Source organism: Corvus cornix, chromosome 1A (genome assembly GCF_000738735.6).
Source record: "Corvus cornix cornix isolate S_Up_H32 chromosome 1A, ASM73873v5, whole genome shotgun sequence".
NCBI lineage: Eukaryota > Metazoa > Chordata > Aves > Passeriformes > Corvidae > Corvus > Corvus cornix.
The window spans coordinates 6,105,985-6,125,653 of record NC_047057.1 but is presented as its reverse complement, the minus strand read 5'-3'; the positions used below and the strand labels follow the sequence as shown (position 1 = coordinate 6,125,653).

Below are 19,669 nucleotides of genomic sequence, written 5' to 3'. Positions count from 1 at the left end.
AATTGGGTAATGGAAATTTAATCTTTCTAACAACATGTCACCCGACCAGACACACAGCACAGTCCCTGCACCCGGCAGGAGGAGGTGGGTGGGAACCTGTTTTAATACTCACATACATTTTGCCATTGAGTACAAATCCGAATTGCCAACATAAAACTCCCAGGGTAATGTTAAAGGGCACGACAGGAAGGGATTGCTCCAGCTGTGGTGTGGTGGGAGCATTTGGAGCTGGGATATGGGCAGGTACAGCCATGTACAGGAGAAAGGCAGCGTGCAGTGTACGAGTGTGAGTATCTCAGTAATTGGAGTCCAGTGGTACTGTGCAACCTTTCGAGGTTGGGAACTGCAAACAGTCAACCCCCGGTTGGGCTGGGGCCAAAAAGTGTCATTTTAAAGGAATTGGTGCTGTTACTGTTAATTAAATCACACCCGCACACATAAATCTGCAGGCAAACCAACTAAATAAATAAATACAGTGCAGAACTTCCTTGCAGAGGGTTTTTCTTCCCGCTTTAGCTGGAGTGAAAATGGTGCTGGTGTGTTACTGTATAGGGTTGGCAAATATTTTTCTAAGTTTGGACTCAGAGCTTTCTTGCAAGCCGCCCATTCTCCTCGCTGGATCGGGGTGGGCTGGAGCCAGCTGGCACCAGCCCAGAGAACCGGTGCACCAGGTCACGCGGGAGGTGCTGGGATCCAGCAGAGGCTGGAGTGCATTGTTCAGCTCCTCTCCCCTTCTGCTTATTCTCCTCCTGGAATAAAACCTCCCACTTTTGGGTATTTAGTGTCCCTGGGTACACCAGGCATGCAGCATGTCCCAGCCGTGTTGAGCTTGGCCTGTGTTGGGGAGGGGTTTGCTGCTCTTTTAGCTGTCTGGTTTAGCTGCTACCTAAACGTGCACCTAAGTTTAGACAACTGAATAGTGCTGTTGAGTTGATAAAATTATTCACATGCCTGGCATTTAGCACACTTTCAAGTACCTTGTTGAACCAGAGATGGCACACCTTGCATCTTGGATTTTTGGAGAGTAGGTTTTTTTTCTTCTGAAGTTTCCTTTGTACAATTGCTTTGCCAAAACTAGGTTTATTTTGGGAAGCACAAATATAAATTGAATAGAGGACACCAGACATTATCGTATTAAGTATTCTATAAAGGAAGGTTGATCATCAGTTTCTAGATCTTACTTATGCCATTTGCTTAGGATGTTTGATTTTTCTATTACCAGTAAGAAAACCAGAAGCTTCTTACTTTAGAAAGGGGAATGAACGCTTCCTTATTGCTCATGAAATGTAATGTATGCTTTAACAAGCAAAATAGCTACTATCTGCCCAAAACACATCTATTCATTGTGCAATCAGCAGTTTCATGTGTAAAATTAATACTTAAACAGTGCCAGGAGTGTTAAGTATGTAACTTTTATTATTTAAATGCCCTGAATTTATTTGGAACAGTCACATTTTTCTCGTATATGTTTTCATTTTCTTTTTAGAATCTACATTTTTAAGACATCCAGCAATTCAGCTATCTGCAGTTACACACATATTAGCTACTGTTTAATTTATTCCTGTATAATCCAGTATTACTAAATTCTGTGGACTAAGGAACTGATTCTGTTCATTAAAATCAATAGATGCAGTGCTGTTCTGCATGTGTGTGGTGTTGTGCTTTCTGTGCTTTATTTTTTTTGTAGGATCTATCCTTCAGCATACAGCAAACTGATATATAAAGGGTCTGATCCTTTGGGCTTTACTCAGGGAGAATATCCACTGATGTCAATGCTTGAATAGGATCGGTCTGTTAAAAGGACAGTTTATTTGAAACTGCTGTAGCTATTATTATTTCCTTCTGGCAAAAAATAATCTTACTCATCAAAGCCTTAGAAATAGCATTAAGAAAGCCAAGTTCAGCAGGTCTTTCAGGCATGAGAGCTGTCAGCTATGGCTGTGTGAAAGCATAGCCTGGTACATCCCAACAACCACTCAACCATCCCTTTTCTTTCTTGTTGTTATTTATTTATTTATGTTCTCCAACTCTTATTGGCATCTAAAATCACTAATCGCTGCCCATTACTGTTTTTGCTAATTTATAGTGGTAACTGTGGCTCTGTTTTCATTAGGAGATGAAAGCCGGGAAATTAAAAAACAAATTACAGGGATGAGAAGATTACTGAATGACAGCACTGGAAGAATCTATCAACGAGTTGGCAAAGAAGGAGAAAAACTGAAGGAGGAGCCCCAAGATTTAGATTTAGCCTGGGCCCAGCGCCTGAATCCCCCTGCGGAGTCCCAGGCGAGCCTTCATCCGTCACAGAGCGGTGCATGGAATGAGTTATCACCCCAAGCCAGCCATTTTTCAGGGCAATACGGAACTCGATCCAAAACATTCCAAAATCAGGCTCGAACTGTGGCATCCAATGGTATGACCTGTGTTAGATACTGAGAAGAGTACCTTTTTTTTCCCCTCTCCTTGTTCTCTACTAAATATCTACCTTTGTTGTGATGATATATTGTACCACTGCACTGAAAGCAGTTATAGTTAAGAGTCTACAAAATGAGCACATAGTTATCACTTCAAAAAGGTGTGAAAGTGGGCACGGTGTGTTCTGCTACCATCTGTCTTAGCTTTTAAAATGGTTTCCTGGTGATAGGATAGAATTACTCAATGCCTTTACAAGTTTAATTTCTATACAGTTCTTACTAAAACAGCTTTTGTCATTGTTATTAAATTAATGGCTAATTAAATGTCAACCTCTACTATTCCTCTTTGCTGTGAGTAATGTAGCACTGTTGTGACACCACTTGTGGAGCAGGATTCTACTACCTTTCATAAGGAGATGGCATCAGCCTTATAACAGGCCATTGAACTGCAGGTACAAAATTCCATCACAGCTTTAGGCTTTTATTCCAATGAGACTATTGGAGAAAAGAGATGATGGAGTCCACCTATGAACAGCATGTACTAGAGTGTGGCCAACCCAGTACTGGCAGAGAATTCTGCCCTGAAGTAGATGGCAGTGTGCCTTTAAAATGCCTTTCTCTTATTAAGTCCCAGAGAATGGAAGATTAAAAAACTCTGCTGTCAAAACTCCACCATAACAATCTCCTAAATATGGAAGGACCCAAAATTCATCACACATCTCCTTCTTTGTCCTTAGAGGCCCTGGGCACTGGCAGGGACAGTTCTGTGCATGCAGAGAAGTGCCCAAGCCTGCATAGATTAAGTGTTTTGTTCCCAAATCCAGAAAGTAGGTGGAGCAGCACCTCTATCCCCTCAGGGGCCTGATTCAGCATGTGAGCTAAAATGTGTTGACAGGATTTGGCCCTATATGCAAGAAAATGTCAGCTTTGATTTTTTTGTATGTGGTGGAGGTATTCAGTTGACTTATGATCTCTTACAGGTTTGGAGTGGTCTATGGGACATGGAAGGGTCGGGTTGAGCAACCTCCTGGGCTGGGCAGGAGGAATGCCCAGGTTCCCAGCTCTTGGGGGAGCACCCCAGGAGGCACCTCCCTTTGCAGCTGTCCTGCTGCTGAAAGGAATGCAATCTTTTGGGTTATTACATAAAGGAGGGTGTGGGCCCTCTCCTCTGGCCACCTTTTGAAAAGATGATCTGGTAGCAGTTTGGTTTGAGGTGTCTGCCTCTAGTGGGGTTTTGTGATCCCAGATGCTGCTTGGGCTCCAAAGCCTGGTCTCTAGGGAAGAAAAACTTTTGATGCATTTCTGGGTGGTGAGTAAGCCCTGAAACTCCTCTCACCCAGCACACAGCTCTTCCGGGCATTTTAACAGCCTGATTCCCCCCATCCCTTGCACTGGGAGCCTGAGCATCAAAGTCAGTATTTTTTAGATGTTGTTCAGAGGATGGACAAAGTTCTTAAAAGCTGGGTGTAGAAATGCTGAACAATACTCCAAAGGAGATACTACTCCTTGGTACTTGCCATGGTATTTAAGTTACCAGAGCAAAACTGTTCAAGCCAGACGTGAGGTTATTACCTGGGGCTATCAGGCTTAGGTCATCACTAGGGAGATGTTCAGGCATCTGTAGTAGGTGATCTGAGTCCAGAAACTCTTTCTGTCCGGTGTGGATAGATACTTTGTAAAAAATGAAGATGGATATTGTAGACCATCTGAATTGCTCAAATTTGAATGTAATAGACACATCAAGTCCATCTCAGTGGTGTACTTATCTACTCACAGGGTAAAGGTGGTTCAAGGAGAGGCTGAAGTAGGTGTTTAACAGTTGCTGGTATAGAAAGCATTTATGAGAAAGTTATTGACAGAATTCAAAGTGAGTAAAGGAGGAACAGGCCGAGCCTAGGTATTGCTGCAGCAGAGAGAAGAGTAGGAACATACTTTAAAAGCAAAGTGATTTCTTCCTAACCAGACTAACAGGGAGCACCATGTCTGTCCTATTACAGACAACAAACTCACACTTGAGTTTCATTTCTTGTGTTCTGTACCAAATCCAGCAGTGATGCAGCAGCTGAATTGCTTTTGGGTTGTATCAAGATCATTTTCACTGGGTAGTGCTTGCATGCTTTTCCAATATATACTGGTACCAACGTTACAGCGAGTGAATTTCCTCTCAGCAGACCCAGCTGCAAGAAACATTGTCCTGGGCTATTTACTGCTCACATGGGGGAAGCAACTCCTGTACTCGTCATCTCCTTCTCTCAGTCATACAGGCAGGTATCAAATTTGCCTGCTGGCTAGCTTCCAAAAGAGAGGGAGATGGCTCTTTAAAGACTCCTTCATAAAAATAAAAAGTCTGATCTCCTTTTAAAATTAAAAATTGATTTATAACAAGTTGAAAAGGGTTGCTTTTGTCCTCTAAAAATGATAAAGATAGTGCTTGGAACAATGACTGAGAACACTCTACTAGATGTTTCTTACAACACAATAACTGATCAGAGGAGGGAGGATAGAAAGAAAATAAAAAACCCTCATGAATATATATGGAGTCAGTAGAACCCTGCTTTGATTTGAAATATTGGTGGTCTATTCTTCCATTCCTAGTACCTATGGTAGATTTACATGGGTAATTTCTATCAGTGCTAATGGGGATTATAATGTAAATCCCCTATGCCTCAATGGGAAAATAGACCCTTTTGTTTTCCATCAGGAGTCTGTGTGCCTGTGTGTTTTCATTAGGAACATGTTATATTGCAACAGGAAAATGTACAGGTATTTACTGATACAGTTTGTTCAAGTTGTCACATGCAATTCACCATGATGTAGAGTCTTTGTTAAGAAGGGAACAAAAGCCACCAACCCTGTTTCCCCCATAGTCTTTCAGATATCATTTCCAGAAGCCCACTAGAATATTGAATTCTGATCAAGAGAAAGGACAGGCTTTATCCCAAGGATCTTTTAGTCTAAAACAACTGAGAAAGCACTGAAGGAAGGATGGTCTTACTTTGTCATCTGTTATTAAAACTCTTCTAATTTCTGGAAATTCATCTACTTAAAAGTCTTCTTATAACAGGTAGGTAAAGGGTATTGGTGGAGCCAAGTTGAGGGATTATTATTAATCTGCTGCAAAGCTAAAGATAGCATTCTTTTTTTCCCTCTGTACCTGTAACAATGGGCTAAACACTTCATGGACCATTGAAAAGGTAAAATCCCATCCATGCCCCAAGGAACTTCCAGTGAATAGACTGGATACAAAGGAAGGGGGAGATCAAACTAGGCAGAGTCCCACTGAGTCAGAAACCTTTTTGTTTCAGTTTGAGATTCTCAGCCTGTTTTCCAGATAACTTTTTAGTTCTAAAAAGTTGTTTTATTTGCAGCTGAAACCTTGGAGAGATGAAGCCAGTGGTGCTATTGCATTTGCATTTGCTAGATTTGCAGGGATTTTTAAACTACTCCATTTATCTTAATACAGTTTAAACAGATTTTATCCATGGAAGATACTTTAAAATAACAAAATTTGTAATTACAGTAGTATGGAGAATCTAAATATCTGAGGAAAAGAGGAGAGTGACACCCAGAAGGTGTCAGCAATCTTTAAATGATTGATTAGTTTAGCTTTACAAGTAACTCACTTTTGGAGTGTGACCATCAGTTTGCTCAAGTCTCATAGATTTTGCTTCAGGTCTGAAGGAATGATATGGAAGGAGGTAGAGAACAAATGCCTGGGAAGGGAGATTTGAGGATGGAGGGACACACTGGAAGAATTAGGAAAGAGTGGGAGTGATTTAGTGGTGGCCAGATTTTCAGCTATTTCAAATGAGGATTAAAGTCAAGGGACCTGTGTGGGTCTGACATCAGGGATCTCTGATGAAAAAACACAACCAAACCCAAAAAGATAGTAATAACCTGGTTCGGCATCAGAGGAATGCAGAATTAATAATGAAAAATGGGAAGATTTATAAGTGGAGATTAAATGAATTGCTTGTGTTCACTTTAGCTAGGTAATGATTAAAGGCCACCTGGTAAGTGTCGGGCTATGGAAGAAAAAGGGAAATACACTGTCTGAAATCTAAAAGGGAAATACACTGTCTGAAGTCCACATGTAACACAAAGTGAGGTGATTTTTGCTGGGTGCATTTGTACCTATCTTGATAAAATGATCATCCCTCCTCTTGCATTCTTTGATGAGCAGTAAAATAGCCATCCGTTTAAATGACTGTAAGCACATTTGGAAAGGACGGGAGGTGCATCCCCATCTAGCCTCAGTTTCAACTGGGTGCTGTTAGGTATTTGGTTGAATTTTGAAATTTTTATTTGCAGCATTAGAACTAGGGATACAGCTGTCTTAAACTAAAGTGCAGGATACAGCTGTCCAGGCAAAGTTTGAAATCCCTCAGCTCTTACAGTCTGATTCAGAACAATTCGGAACAAAATTCAATTTAGAACAATTAAATTCTAATTTAGCACAAAAAATGCAAAACTTTTGGAAAGTAAGGCAGTAATAAAAGCACTGCTGAGGGCTAGAGCTAGAACCATGTAAGTTCAGTTAAGCACTAGTAAGAATTACTAGAGGAAAGGAATCTCTTGAACTACTATATTAATTTTCAAAGGGAAACCATGGAAAGCCTGTCTTGTAGGTCACAGTGATGGAAAACATCACAGAAAACAATCCCACCCTAGCATGCAGAAGAGCAGATTTGAAAGCTTTCCTTGCTGGTGGTTCTTTTCTGGCCTGGTCTATTTTTTTTCCTCCAACTAGGGTATTTAATTTTCATTCTCAATTCTTCACATGGTAAAGAATCGCATGCAACATTCACGGAGTTTAAAAATTCCTAGACCCTCATTTTATGTACAGTACAAACCTTTATTGCACAGACTGTCTTCATTCTTTGTAAGACTGTTCCAGGAGATGGACTTTTTTGTGTGTGTGATAAAATGAGTATGTTTGTAATGAGGTTTGGTGCTTTTGTTATTCAAGATGAACCAGCCTGACAATAGAGAGCCCTGCTGTGAGGAGTGCATTATATTCACACTCTGAACAGTCTTCTCCAGCCCATGTAACATTGCATCCCAACTCAATACAATTGCACGTATTAGTAATTGAATAAAAACTAGTGGTCCCTTCCTCTTAAAAGGAATCATGTTGAAAATTATTTGCTTTCATGCTTTTGATCTAATTTTGCAATCTGATATATTGATCATAGTTTCAGACACCTGCTAATTGTTGTTTGGGTGATTTTGTGTGGGTTCAAGCCCCCATTTCATTCCTCTCTTTTTCAGGAGAAATCCCAATGGCGAATTCATCAGTTGGACCAAACTGCTGTACATGTAATTGCCAGTCAACCCTGCAGGCGATTCTTCAAGAGCTCAAGACCATGCGAAAATTGATGCAGATTCAAGCAGGTACTGTGACCAGTCCCATACATGCGTGGTTATGACGAGCATTGAGTTGAAGATGGCCCAGCTTACTGCAGGGGTGTTGGACAAGATGGTCTTTGGAGGTCCCTTCCGAACCCAAACTGTTCTTTGATTCTGTGATCTTCCTGTTAGGGAATGGTCTAGGAAATCAAAGTCTGTGTGGGCACTCAGAAAAACTTGGATTGTTTCCTGCTCTCCTGACATTCAAAGTCAAATTTTCACAGGTTTCTTGGAAATGCAACTTTTACTTCTCAGATCCTTACCTGTAACATGGGATTTTATCTTGTAGCCTTTTAAGGTTATATTGAAAGAAAGTTAATGTGATCAGATACATAATGAGAGCTGAGTGGGCAGGTCAATATGCCATAACCATGTGCAGTTTGTTTCCACAGTGCATTGATTCAGGGGTGCCAAGTGCTACTTTACCCGTGTTCTGCTTACCAGTTCACTAATCTTGGGGGTAAGAAAAATAAAATTTGAAGGTGACTGAAAGTTACCTAATAGCTTTTCGTTCAAACCTCTTTCAGTTCTGTGGTAGTCTCAGCTGAGCTAGCCACTGCATGTTGTGGCCTCCACCCTTCTTCTGGCTGGGAAGTACCAGCTTTCAGTGTGTATACCAGCAATAATCTGTTCACTGGGGAACAGTCTAGTTTTATGCTAGGTTGGGAGCTGAAAGAGAACAGTGCAGAGCCAGAGGACCAGTTAAGCCAGCAACATAATGAGAATGTGGCAGGTAGAGTTAAGTCATCATAGGCTGATGTGAAGCTGCAGCCTCTGTGCTACCTAAAAATTAGTGTTAATGCTAATAAGGAGATAGAGATATTGGAGATTTTGTCAGTTGACTTGCCCATCCAGTATGAGTGATGGGGACTGGAGCCATGGAGGTTTCTCTCTTGGAGAGGCTAGATAAGACTTCTGTAAGAAAAGAGAGTGTTGAGTAATTAACTGAAATATGGATGAAGTAAAGGGCTGACTAAACTCCTCTTCTCCATGGCGTTTAATGTTTGAGTGAGTGATGGGAAGGATCAGACAGGTTTTGTAGTATCAGTTGACACACATAAAAATGCTTTTCTAGAAGCCATCAATTTACAAAGAAGAACAAAAACTTTTTTTTACAATCTTTACTGGTACATGGGATTCTTTATGCAGTCACACCAATTTCATTGAAGTTACATGGGTGATTGAAAAATGGCTTGTGAGTGAGAGCTAAAAAACCAGGGTGTATGCCAAAAGAGCTGACTCCTCAGTAGCAGGAACATTTCTTATTTATTATGTATCTACAGAGTAAGTACCTTGTTAATTTGTGAATCTCTTGATTCACTTGGAATACTTCATATCTTCTGAAATTATGGTCTTGCAGAGAAAAAAAATCGTTTGGCATTTTTGTTGCTAAAAGAAAAAAACTAAAATGCAAACTTGTAAGTGAAAGTGTAATAACTTATTTTAGTATTAAAACACCCTACTGTTGTACTTACAAATTACACATCACAGTCTTGTAAATCCTTGCCAGAAATGAAATATTCCAGAAATCTTTTAATAAACAATATTCTAAGGTTTATTTTCTTCCTCAAGCTTTGTAGGTGAGGACTTTTTGTAGCTCACTCATGTCTTGAATGAGTTTGATCTGCATGTATAGCACTTCTGGCTTTTTGTTTGTTTGTTTTGACCTTGATCTTAGTGATTTATCCACACATATAATTGTATCTTGATAGCATTCTTCTGGAGGGCTTGCTCATATTGATGCAAGTTCAGGATTAGTGCCTTAATTTATACCAATGATTGTGGATATTGGAAAATGCAAAACACTGATAAATATAAAATACAGTTTCTCACATTTCAAAGGTAATACATGTCAGTTTTTGTGTATGAGCAAAACAATCTGATGCAACTTTGGGTTACTTTTTTCCCCTAGAAATTAAACTATTGAATAGTGTTTTCACTCATTCTTGACATAATGGTACTTGAAATGTTCTTGCTTAGCTAATTAACTTGGAGACCACAGTCATAAAGATAACTGTCATTGCATTAGCGCTTGTATTATCTTACTTTATCAGGAAGAGATCCTCAATGACAGTGAGATTCTCAGTCATTCAGAGGGCAGACAAATTAATCATCACTTAAGTGCTTCATGTCACCAACCATCCAGTGGTCACTAGGAAAAAGAACCATGTATTCCTAATTTTCCTAAAATACTGTTCATCAGTGTGACTTGAAAAGCCGCACAGCAGAGCTCACTGTCATTATCCCCATTGTAGTGATAGGAAAATTATGCAAAGGTGATAAAACTTATTTGTTTCCCAGGCAGCAGCAGCCCTGAAAATCACATCACTTATCTAGAATATAAGTTCAGTGTGTCAGTAATTTATTGGTGCATCTGTGTGGTTATTCATGGACTTTTGTCTATAAAATTAATGCATTAATTTCTTTCATTCAGTTGGGACTCAAAACAGACAGCAGCCTCCTGTTCCTCTGATTTGTGCACAGAAGTCAACAATATCAAGAAAGAGAAATAAAAAGAGAAAACTGCCCCTCAAAGCTGTTGAAGCAGTTACCATGAATAAGAAACCCAGCTCTGCAGAGAACGAGAAGAGACTGTCAGCAAACTCAGAACGATCGAGTCTGCAAGCAATTGAACCCCCCCTGAAACCAGAAACCCCTGTTTCAGGGTTTGGAATTATCCTTGAATCAGCTTCATCCGATGTAAGTTAAAATTTTAATATGCAGGATTGCAAGATTTTGAAATACTGACTCATTCAGGGGAATCAGTAGTCAAGTCACATTGATGCATCTTCCCAATTTTTGTTAGAATAAACAAGCAGATCCTGGGTAGGAGTGGATGGAGATGTTAGGGTTAGATGTGTGGAGTGCTTGTTACAGATTTTGGGGGGTTTTGGTGTTTTTCCAACTTTCACAAGCATGAAGTTTCCCCTTGAGTTCAAGGCTCCTGTTTTTTGACCTTTTAGTGGAAACTTGTTCTTTGTGTCTCCCAGTGGCAAGAGCCACAGTTGAGGTGAGGAGCCATGAACTGCCCCATCATTGCTGATGAGCCCATGTAGCCCACACGTGTCTTTATCCTGCCAAGGAGTATTTATGTTCTTTCCTGCCTGTCTGGTCCCACTGGCTTTGGGGAACTCCTCACCTCTAGAAAATTCATATTCAGTCTTTGCTGAATTGGGTCACTTGGTCTTGATTTCTGTGGGTGCTGGAGTAGGGCCTCAGCACTGTCAATGATGTCAGTGTGACTAAAGAGGCCAAGATCTGCCGCTCTAAAAATGGCACTTTTCCTATAGAAAATTGCAGTAAGCATGTTTTCTTGACTCATGTACACACTGATAGAAATTTCGTGTACCTGGTGGATGATTGGCTTTATTTAATGGCCAAATTGATGTCATCCAAACCAGCTCACCGACAAGTAAACTGTTCATTAATTCCTCTAATATATTTTTAATTTTGAGCAGGCTCTTTCCAATTTCCTAAGTACTATGAGCTAGAAAAACATAATTAAATTCAGTATCAATAAGCGTAAATGAAAACAATGCAGCAGATAATATTCTACCCTTCTGGAAGAGAGAACTAATAATAAAAAAGAGCAGTCAGGATAATTCAGTTGCAGAGATGCAAGCCACACCACTAATTAGGGTGCAGTCTCATGCCACAGAGTCAGTGTAGTGATACAGAGTAACTAGCATGATGCTTTTTTTCAGAGGGTTTCCTTTTGTAGTGCTGAGCTTAATAATGTTTGAGGTAAAGGTTTGGGGAGGACTGGTAATTTATCTCCAGAATGCAATTTGTGCTTATAATTTTTCTTTGCTTGTGGCACTCTTGTCAGCTTGGAACACAGTTTTGAAAACAGTTTTGTGCTTGCAATGGAATTTAATTTGGCTTTGTGAATGTGTTCCATCGCTGGACACGATTCTTTGTAGTTGCCAGTTTGACCTAAGGAAAAAAAGAAGAGAAAACATGTGGCTCATAAATCAGGTCTTCATTTGTCCTCCCGTGCTTGAGCCCCTGCTTGCCACAACAGTTGTTTGACTAAATTTACAGAGCCAGAACCCCGAGACAAACAAATTTATTTTGTTTTGTCTTTGGAAAGAAAACATTTGAGTTCTGAAAACAGATCTATTTAATGCAAAAATAAAATGTGACCTTAAACATTTTGAGAAGGCTTAAGGCTTAAGAAAGTCATTTCTTTGAGAACAAATGGCAGTATTATCTTTTCTACTTTTTTATAAGCGTCTCTGGTGTGCTCACAACCACCATGTCTGTGTGCCTGAAAAAACCTGAAAGACATTTTACAAAGCACCATAAATGAGTGTTCCATGGAGAATATTCTACAGGTTGTCTGTAGTGTGTGCTGTGTCATACGTCACCCCTGATGCCACTGCTATTTTACCAACATTTATTGAACTTTAAGAAAATTCCAAGTTTAATGGGTATAAAACTGGGTCTGCCAAAACCAGTGCAATTAATTCAGACCTGCTGAGATGAAATACTGCTACTTACGGAGATGGAAAATGTCTTTGTGAGACAAACCCTGAATCTTGTCCATGGATCAGAGAATCTACTTTTTAAATGTAATGATCTGATTACAACTCTTAGTTGAACTTCTGTTTGTTTTACTGTTGTAATATTTCATTTATAACCTAATCATTTTTAATCTACATACTACAACCTACTAAAATATCTAGGATTAAATCTAATTCACTGCCTGTTAATTTTAGCACAGCAAAAACCTTTAGCATTCAGGTCTTTCCTATTTTGTTGTTCACAAATAGTTTACCCACCAGTTCCTTTTGCCATGATCATTATCTATTAAGAAGTGCTTTTTCTTTGAGAAATCACATTCAAAGTGATCATAAAGTTCAAATGGTTACTGATTGTCTTTGATTAAAGAATAGCTAACTACTAAAGGAAAGCAAGAATAAATCATAATTTTGCCTTCAAATTGTTTCACTGGTAAACAAATTGATCCCTATCTTAAGAATAAAATAGTCAAAACAAAAATAATACTGACTCTTCCACACCAGAGCAATGGTAAGGTTTGAAATGTATTCTGCAGCCGTATTGTAGGGTGGTTGGTGCACCTGCCAAAGTGTAATGCAAGTGTCCTATGGTAGGACCAGGGAAGAGGGAAACCACCCACAGAGCAGGAGAGAAAATACTCACTTGATCTTGGTTTTTTCAGTACAAATACAGAAGGTGAAAGCAGGGCCTCATGATCCTTCTGGCATTTTGGTTTTTAAGTAGGAGGTGTCAGAAAAGGTACCACAGGAATAACTGGCTTTTGGTGAGGGTACCAGCAATAAGTGTGGCCAGCAGAACCAGGGCAGTGACTGGAGAGGCCTCACCTGTACTCTGCGCTGGTGAGGCCTCTCCTCAAATCCTGGGGTCAGTTTTGGGCTCCTCACTACAAGAGACATTGAGGTGCTGGAGCATGTCCAGAGAAGGGCAATGGAGCTGGGGTGTTTATCCTGGAGAAAAGGAGGCTCAGGGGGAACCTTATCACTCTCTGCAGCTCCCTGACAGGAGGGTGTAGCCAGGCGGGGGTCGGTCTCTTCTCCCAATTAATAAGTGATATGACAAGAGGAAATGACCTCAAGTTGCACCAGGGAAGGTTTATTTTGGATATTAGGAAAAATTTTTTCCCCAAAAGGGTTGTCAAGCACTGGGACAGGCTGTCCAGGGAAGCAGTGGCAGTCACCATCCCTGGAGGTATTTAAAAGATATGTAGATGTGGCACTTGGGGACATGGTTTAGTGGTGGGCTTGGCAGTGATGGGTTAATGGCTGGACTCAATGATCTTGAAGGCTTTTTCCAGCCTAAACATTCATATGGTTCTATAATTTCTCTGGCCTGGGTGTCTGTATCATTGAGGTCATCTTAGATGCCTGTCACAAGACCTAAGTAACAGAATAGGGCAGTTATCCTTCATAACCATGTCAGCTGCATTCTGGCTTTTAATTTACGTGAAGTAGAATTTTTCCCAAGTTGTGAACTTGGCCTGCATTTATTTACTTTTGAAAATCTTGCCTGTCACCAGAAGTTTAGAAGTAACATATTAAAAACCCACCTACATCCGAATTCTGACAAATGTCAGTAGCTGACTGTTTTGTTGGATCCAGCATTTTGAAAGTTCTTGAGGTAAAAAACAATTTTTCATCTAGAACAAGCTGAGAAACTACACGCTTCTTAGATTATTTTTGTTGTTGTTGTTATTTGCATATTTTAAGATTCTTCATCCCGGCTTCCCAAAGCATTTTAGTCTTGAGTATCACACAGTACACATCCACATCCTATGACAATACAAGCTTTGGAAATACTCTACTTGCAGCAACACTCTTGATACTGATTTTTAGAAATTCATGGGAAAAGAATTACACAGCCAAATTGTTCCGAGACTGGCAGCCCTTTCTTCTGTCTAGACTCAAGATGTTCACAGGTGATATGATGGGAGATGGCATTTGCTCTTGCTTTGTAAACATCTTTGAAAATGCACCATCATTGGTGGATATATTTCATGTGGGGGAAAAAAAAGGGCAGGTTCTTAGAAGCAAGGCTTTAATGTTGGCTTATTTCCTTACATCATGACCACTGATTCTTTTACCTCCTTGCCGACTTTTAACAATATTTTTAAAATTTTAGTTTATTCACAACATGTCTTCATTCTAGATATATAATTGTTCCATGAAGAAGTCTTACCATATGCATTATGTGATACTCACAGAAGAAATTTCTGCAAATACTGTTCATGTAATTTCTGATATGTACAGACAGGGGCAGCAAAAAGACTCTTGGTAAGGGGACTTCCTCAAAGGCCTTTGTCTGCTTTGGCCCTCAGTGTACTTGAGAGAAGACTCTTGTGAAATTCAGCATGATTTTCTTTTCTCTTCTTCCCCTCCATTTCACTTTCTGGCAGTCACTTAAATCCCTGTGATTCACTGTTGAGGATTTTTGTGCTGAAATAAGCTGTGTCTAACATCATCCTCTTCTAAACATGCATTTTGGGAATGAGGGACAAATGGATACGCAGCAAGTGCTGGCTCCAGGGGCAACCTCGGACTCATGGTCTACTTATACTCATATGGGCCATATCTTCACTGGAAGCCCTCTTGGGAAGCCACATGGAATCGGCCAGTGTCCCTGCATTTGTGCTCCTTGGAAGTGCCTGGCTGCCCCACAGCACACTCGTTCACAGCATTTGGCAGTGAAACAAGTCCATTAAATGGTTAGCTAAATGTCCAAAAAGCATCACTTAGGAGCACTGCTCTGGGATGATCCTCTGCTTTGTTGTTGTTACCCAACACTGAAAGGTATCTCTTGTCTTTTTGTTAGCTGTATGCCTAGAAATTATGTCAGTAATTGTTAACTTTTACAGACGCTAGACAAGGAGTGTGATTGTTTGATTTGCCTTTTAAGGTGCTTATTCACTGACGGGGTTTGATTTCAATGAATTAGGCTGCTGTGGTCCTGAATAGCTGGGAAAATATTCATGGTTTGATGAAGTGATTGTAAAGTCTCGCCAGATGCATGACTGAAGTAAAATAATGTCTTTGAATGCTCATTTAATTAAAACATTTGTATTGTATTCTTTTGGTAGCCAGAAGTGCAACTTGCAGAAGGATTTGACGTCTTCATGCCGAAATCTCAGCTGGACTCTATACTATCAAACTACACTCGCTCAGGAAGTCTGCTCTTTAGGAAGCTGGTCTGTGCATTTTTTGATGACAAGACTTTGGCTAACTCATTACCAAATGGCAAAAGGAAAAGAGGACTCAATGACAACCGGAAAGGACTAGACCAAAATATTGTGGGTGCAATAAAAGGTATATTTTCTGCTTTTTTTCGTATGTGTAATTAGAACATATGCTCTGCTAAGAAGAGTGCAAGGGGATTAGAATTTCTGACGTGTGTTAGGTCTATTAAAATATGCAGTCTTATTTTTATTCCCTTTCATTCACTTGTTAAAAATAGCTTCTACGGGGACAGCTTGTGTTAATTTTAAGCCAGTGATCCTGGTTTCTGAAGTCAGGCTCTAAGGTTAGAAACTCAATGTTCGTATAAGATAATTTTTTTTTCCCCCCAGATATCAGAGATGCAAAGAAATCTTGAAAACATAATGACAGTGTAACTGATACCCTTCAATCAAAGTTCTGAGTCTTGTACTGTATCTGACTGCGTCTGCCCTGTAAATTATTCAGTAGTTGGTGGCTGGATTGGGGAGAGATTGAGGAAGATATTACTGACATGAGATGAGTTTGATGCCCATAAGTACGGTGATCCTTCTCTTGGGGGAGCAAATTTTGTGGTGCGAGCACCTTTTGCTGGGTGATTTTTCCTAGCAATCAGTGCTTTCTAGCTTCCAGAAGAACACATGTACCTTCAAACTCTGTGACAACAACATATAAAGAGCTGGTATTAGGCCAGAGATTCTGGACTGGATTCTATTTTGAAATCTGATATTGTAGGGACAATACCCACATTACCGAAAGACAGGCCAAAAATAAGCTCTAAGAGTGGAGCTTATTTTAGAGGCTGTGACTCGTTCTCAGGTGCAGATTGCTAACTTAGGAGACACATGGCAATGAGAAGAACTTCTCTAAGTCCATTGGCAGCAAAAGGAGGCAGGAGAATCTTCTGCAACCACCTCTGTTCCAACTTTTGGACCCCTCTCCCCATAAAAGAAAGGCATTGACAAACTGGCTTGAGTCCAGTGGAGGGGCCACCAAGACTTACGACTTCAGCACTTCCCTGCTTCAGTACCAGACGAGGGGAGGCTGAGAGAACTGGAGAGAAGATGATTCAGGAGAAACCTTACTGCTGTTCACAACTACCTAATGGGATGATCTGGAGAAATACAGTCAGAATCTTCCCAGAGGCACAAGAGGCATTGAACATGCGGAAGATTGCAATTTGATATAAGGAGAAGCATTTTCAATATAAGGGTGGTTGAGCAATACAATAGGGGCTTAGAGGAGCTGCATGATCTCCATCCCTGGAAATATTCAAAATGTGACTGGTCACAATCCAGAGAATTAAGATCTACTTTGAGCAGCAGGCTGGGCTTGGAGGCCTTCAGAGGACCCTCTCAAGTGTGCAGTTCTGCAACAAAGTGTATGTTGTGCCTACATCATAGTCCTAATATATCTTACAGAGCAGCTGACAGACTTTCTTACAGTTATGCTTGTATTTAGGTTTAAATCACAAGCACTGTTTTGTACCTTCTTTTCTTGAGCTCAGTAATCTGCAAAAATTTGAGTCTGAATTCTCTCTATCTGTATCTCATTGTTCCATAAAAAGCTTTAATAAATAAGTTAAATGAAAGAAAGAGGAGTTCAAAATGACTTCAAAAAACCCACTCTAATTTGAACAGCACCTGATAAAAGAAATGTTTCACAGTAGATGCAACAGCACTACTAAAATAGCAGCTGGTACCCACTGCAGAGAGCAATGTATCTCAGTAGCTAAGATTGTATTAGTGGAGCAAATTCTGAGGCTTGGCTTAACCTCTTCTCTTGAGTTTAGGAGAAGAAAGGGGGAACTTGTAGTTTCAACAGAAAAATTTCATCTGGGATGGTACTACTAGGTACCACTGCCATAACTGATCTTCATTGGCATTTCCAGTATTGCCCAGATGCTAGTGCCTGATCCCTGATAAGGAAGCTTGTCCCTAAAAGCTGTGATGGAATAAGATGGCAAGGTCTGACGTCCTGTGGATCTTTATTCAGTCTGGCTCCAATAGCACCCTTCTTCCCTCCAAGGAGCTGGGCTATCAGACACTGTGGTTTCATTTATTCCAAGAAATAACTGAGCCAGTATGAAATCTCTGCAAGAACAACATCATGTTGTTTGCACTATTATCACTAGGACATTCCTCTACCACGTGCCCAGATATCCTTTAGTGGCACTTTTAGTCCTTTTCCATGACAGAGATACAAAAGGCTACATTCATGACAAAAACGGGCAGAGAATTTAAAGGAAAAACTGTTTGCTTGAAAGTCACTCTTCCTGTCTGAAAACATTTTCACTGCTGTCCTTACAAGTAATTTAATGCTTCTGCAACACAATGATTAGCCAGGGAGCAATTCTCTCTTTTGACTTGGGGTATTCAGTGGCACTTGTTGAATCAGTTGCAGTGTTTCTCCTGGGCAATCAGCTTCTCTTGTGAGTCTTTCACTCAGAACTGGGAAAAAAAAAAAAAGATGAAAAAATAAAACTAGTCAGAAACAGTTATTTTTCCTTTGTGTTCTTGACTAGAAATTCAGCCAGTGAAATCCTTCCCTGCAGAAATCAATGAGCTGTGTTCAGATATAAGTGTGATGTGTCCCTCAGGGATCCATAGTGGGACCAATATGATTTAAGTATTTTCATCACTGACACAGGCACTGGTTTCTAGGGCACCCTCAGCAAGTTTGCAGATGACACCAGGCTGAGTGGTGTGGTTGGTTGACAGGAGGGAAGGGATGCCATCCAGAACCTTGGCAGGCTGAAGGAATGGGTCCATGTGAACCTCCTGATGTTTAACTAGACCAACTGCAAGGTCCTGCATCTGGGTCAGGGCAATCCCCACTATCAGTATAGAGTGGTGGATGCAGGGATTGAGAGCAGCCCTGCAGAGAAGGACTTGGCAGTACTGATAGGCAAAAAATTAGATAGGAGCCAGCAATGTCACAGCTCAGAAAGTCAACTGTGTCCCAGGTGGCATCACAAGAACTGTGGGCTTGATTCTGCCCCTCTACTCTGCTCTGATGAGACCCCACATACAGCACTGCATCCAGCTGTGGGGTCCCCAGCGCAGAAAGGACATGGATCTGTTAGAGCAATTCCAGAGGAGGCCACCAGGATGGTCAGAGGGCTGGAGCACCTTTGCTATGAAGACAGGCTGAGAGATTTGAGGTGGTTCAGCCTCAAGAAAAGAAGGCTCTAAGGAGACCTTACTTTGGCCTTTTAATATATAAAGGGGGCTTGTAAGAAAGATGAGGATGGATATTTTACCAAAGCCTGTAGTGACAGGACAAGGAGGCAGTGGTTTTAAACTGAAAGAGGGTACATTTAGATTGGCCATTAGGAAGACTTTTTTTTTTTGGATGATGATGGTAATCAGACATTGGAACAGTTTGCTCAGAGAAGCTGTGGGTTCTCCATGCCTGGAGGTGTTTAAGATAAGCTTGGACAGGGCTTTGAGCAGTCTGATGAAGTGCAAGATGTCCCTATTCATGGCAGTGGGGTTGGACTAGATGATCTTAAAGTCCCCTTTAAATTCAAACCAGTCTATGTTTCTGTGATAGAGGGTTTGTTAATACCATACATCTTGGGTGGACTAGAAAGGGCAGGTCCCAATTCTCCTGCCTCCTTGCTGTTTCATTCCCATTCCTTTTTGTCCACGTTGTTATTTCTCTAATCACACATTAAGCAGTTGTAGGAGTAAGTAGGTAGGAGTCACAAGTCATTATCAGGTTCCTGTTGTGTCAGGTACCATATGGATTCCAAAGGGAAAGACTATTTCTACCTTCAGAAAGACAATGTTTGTTGCAAATCAGACACTCTGAATGTGTGGGGATGTATTGACTTCTCTGGGCAGCCCTAAGCTGGTCTGATGTCCTTGCAGATCAGACTGCACTGGAAAGTGTTGCTGATGCCTGCCTTTCCATGGTTTTGTGAAGCTGTTAACATGGAAGGAGTTCAGAGGGGGAGATTACTTTTGGTTCCCTTATACTTAGCAGGTAGTGCTGCTTCAAAAGTCCGTGTATAAAAATACTGAAATTGTCTTTTTTTTGTTGCGTGTTTCCCCGTCCCATTTGTGTGATATTTATTCTCAAGGATTACAAATCCCTTGAGCTAAGACTAGC

General features: G+C 40.6%; 1 protein-coding gene across 6 annotated transcripts in view; it reads left to right on the top strand.

Moving 5' to 3' along the window:
- BEND7 (BEN domain containing 7) overlaps positions 1-19,669 on the top strand; it is a 46,478-nt gene that overhangs the window by 11,089 nt on the left and 15,720 nt on the right. For 5 of the 6 annotated variants that reach the window (XM_019290900.2, XM_010407771.3, XM_019290896.2 and 2 more), the window contains exons 3-6: positions 2,114-2,413; positions 7,686-7,808; positions 10,258-10,523; positions 15,421-15,646. In XM_019290900.2, coding sequence (XP_019146445.1) covers positions 2,114-2,413; positions 7,686-7,808; positions 10,258-10,523; positions 15,421-15,646 — 915 coding nt within the window. The remainder of the gene's footprint in view (positions 1-2,113; positions 2,414-7,685; positions 7,809-10,257; positions 10,524-15,420; positions 15,647-19,669) is intronic. The other variant, XM_019290901.2, reaches the window with a different exon arrangement.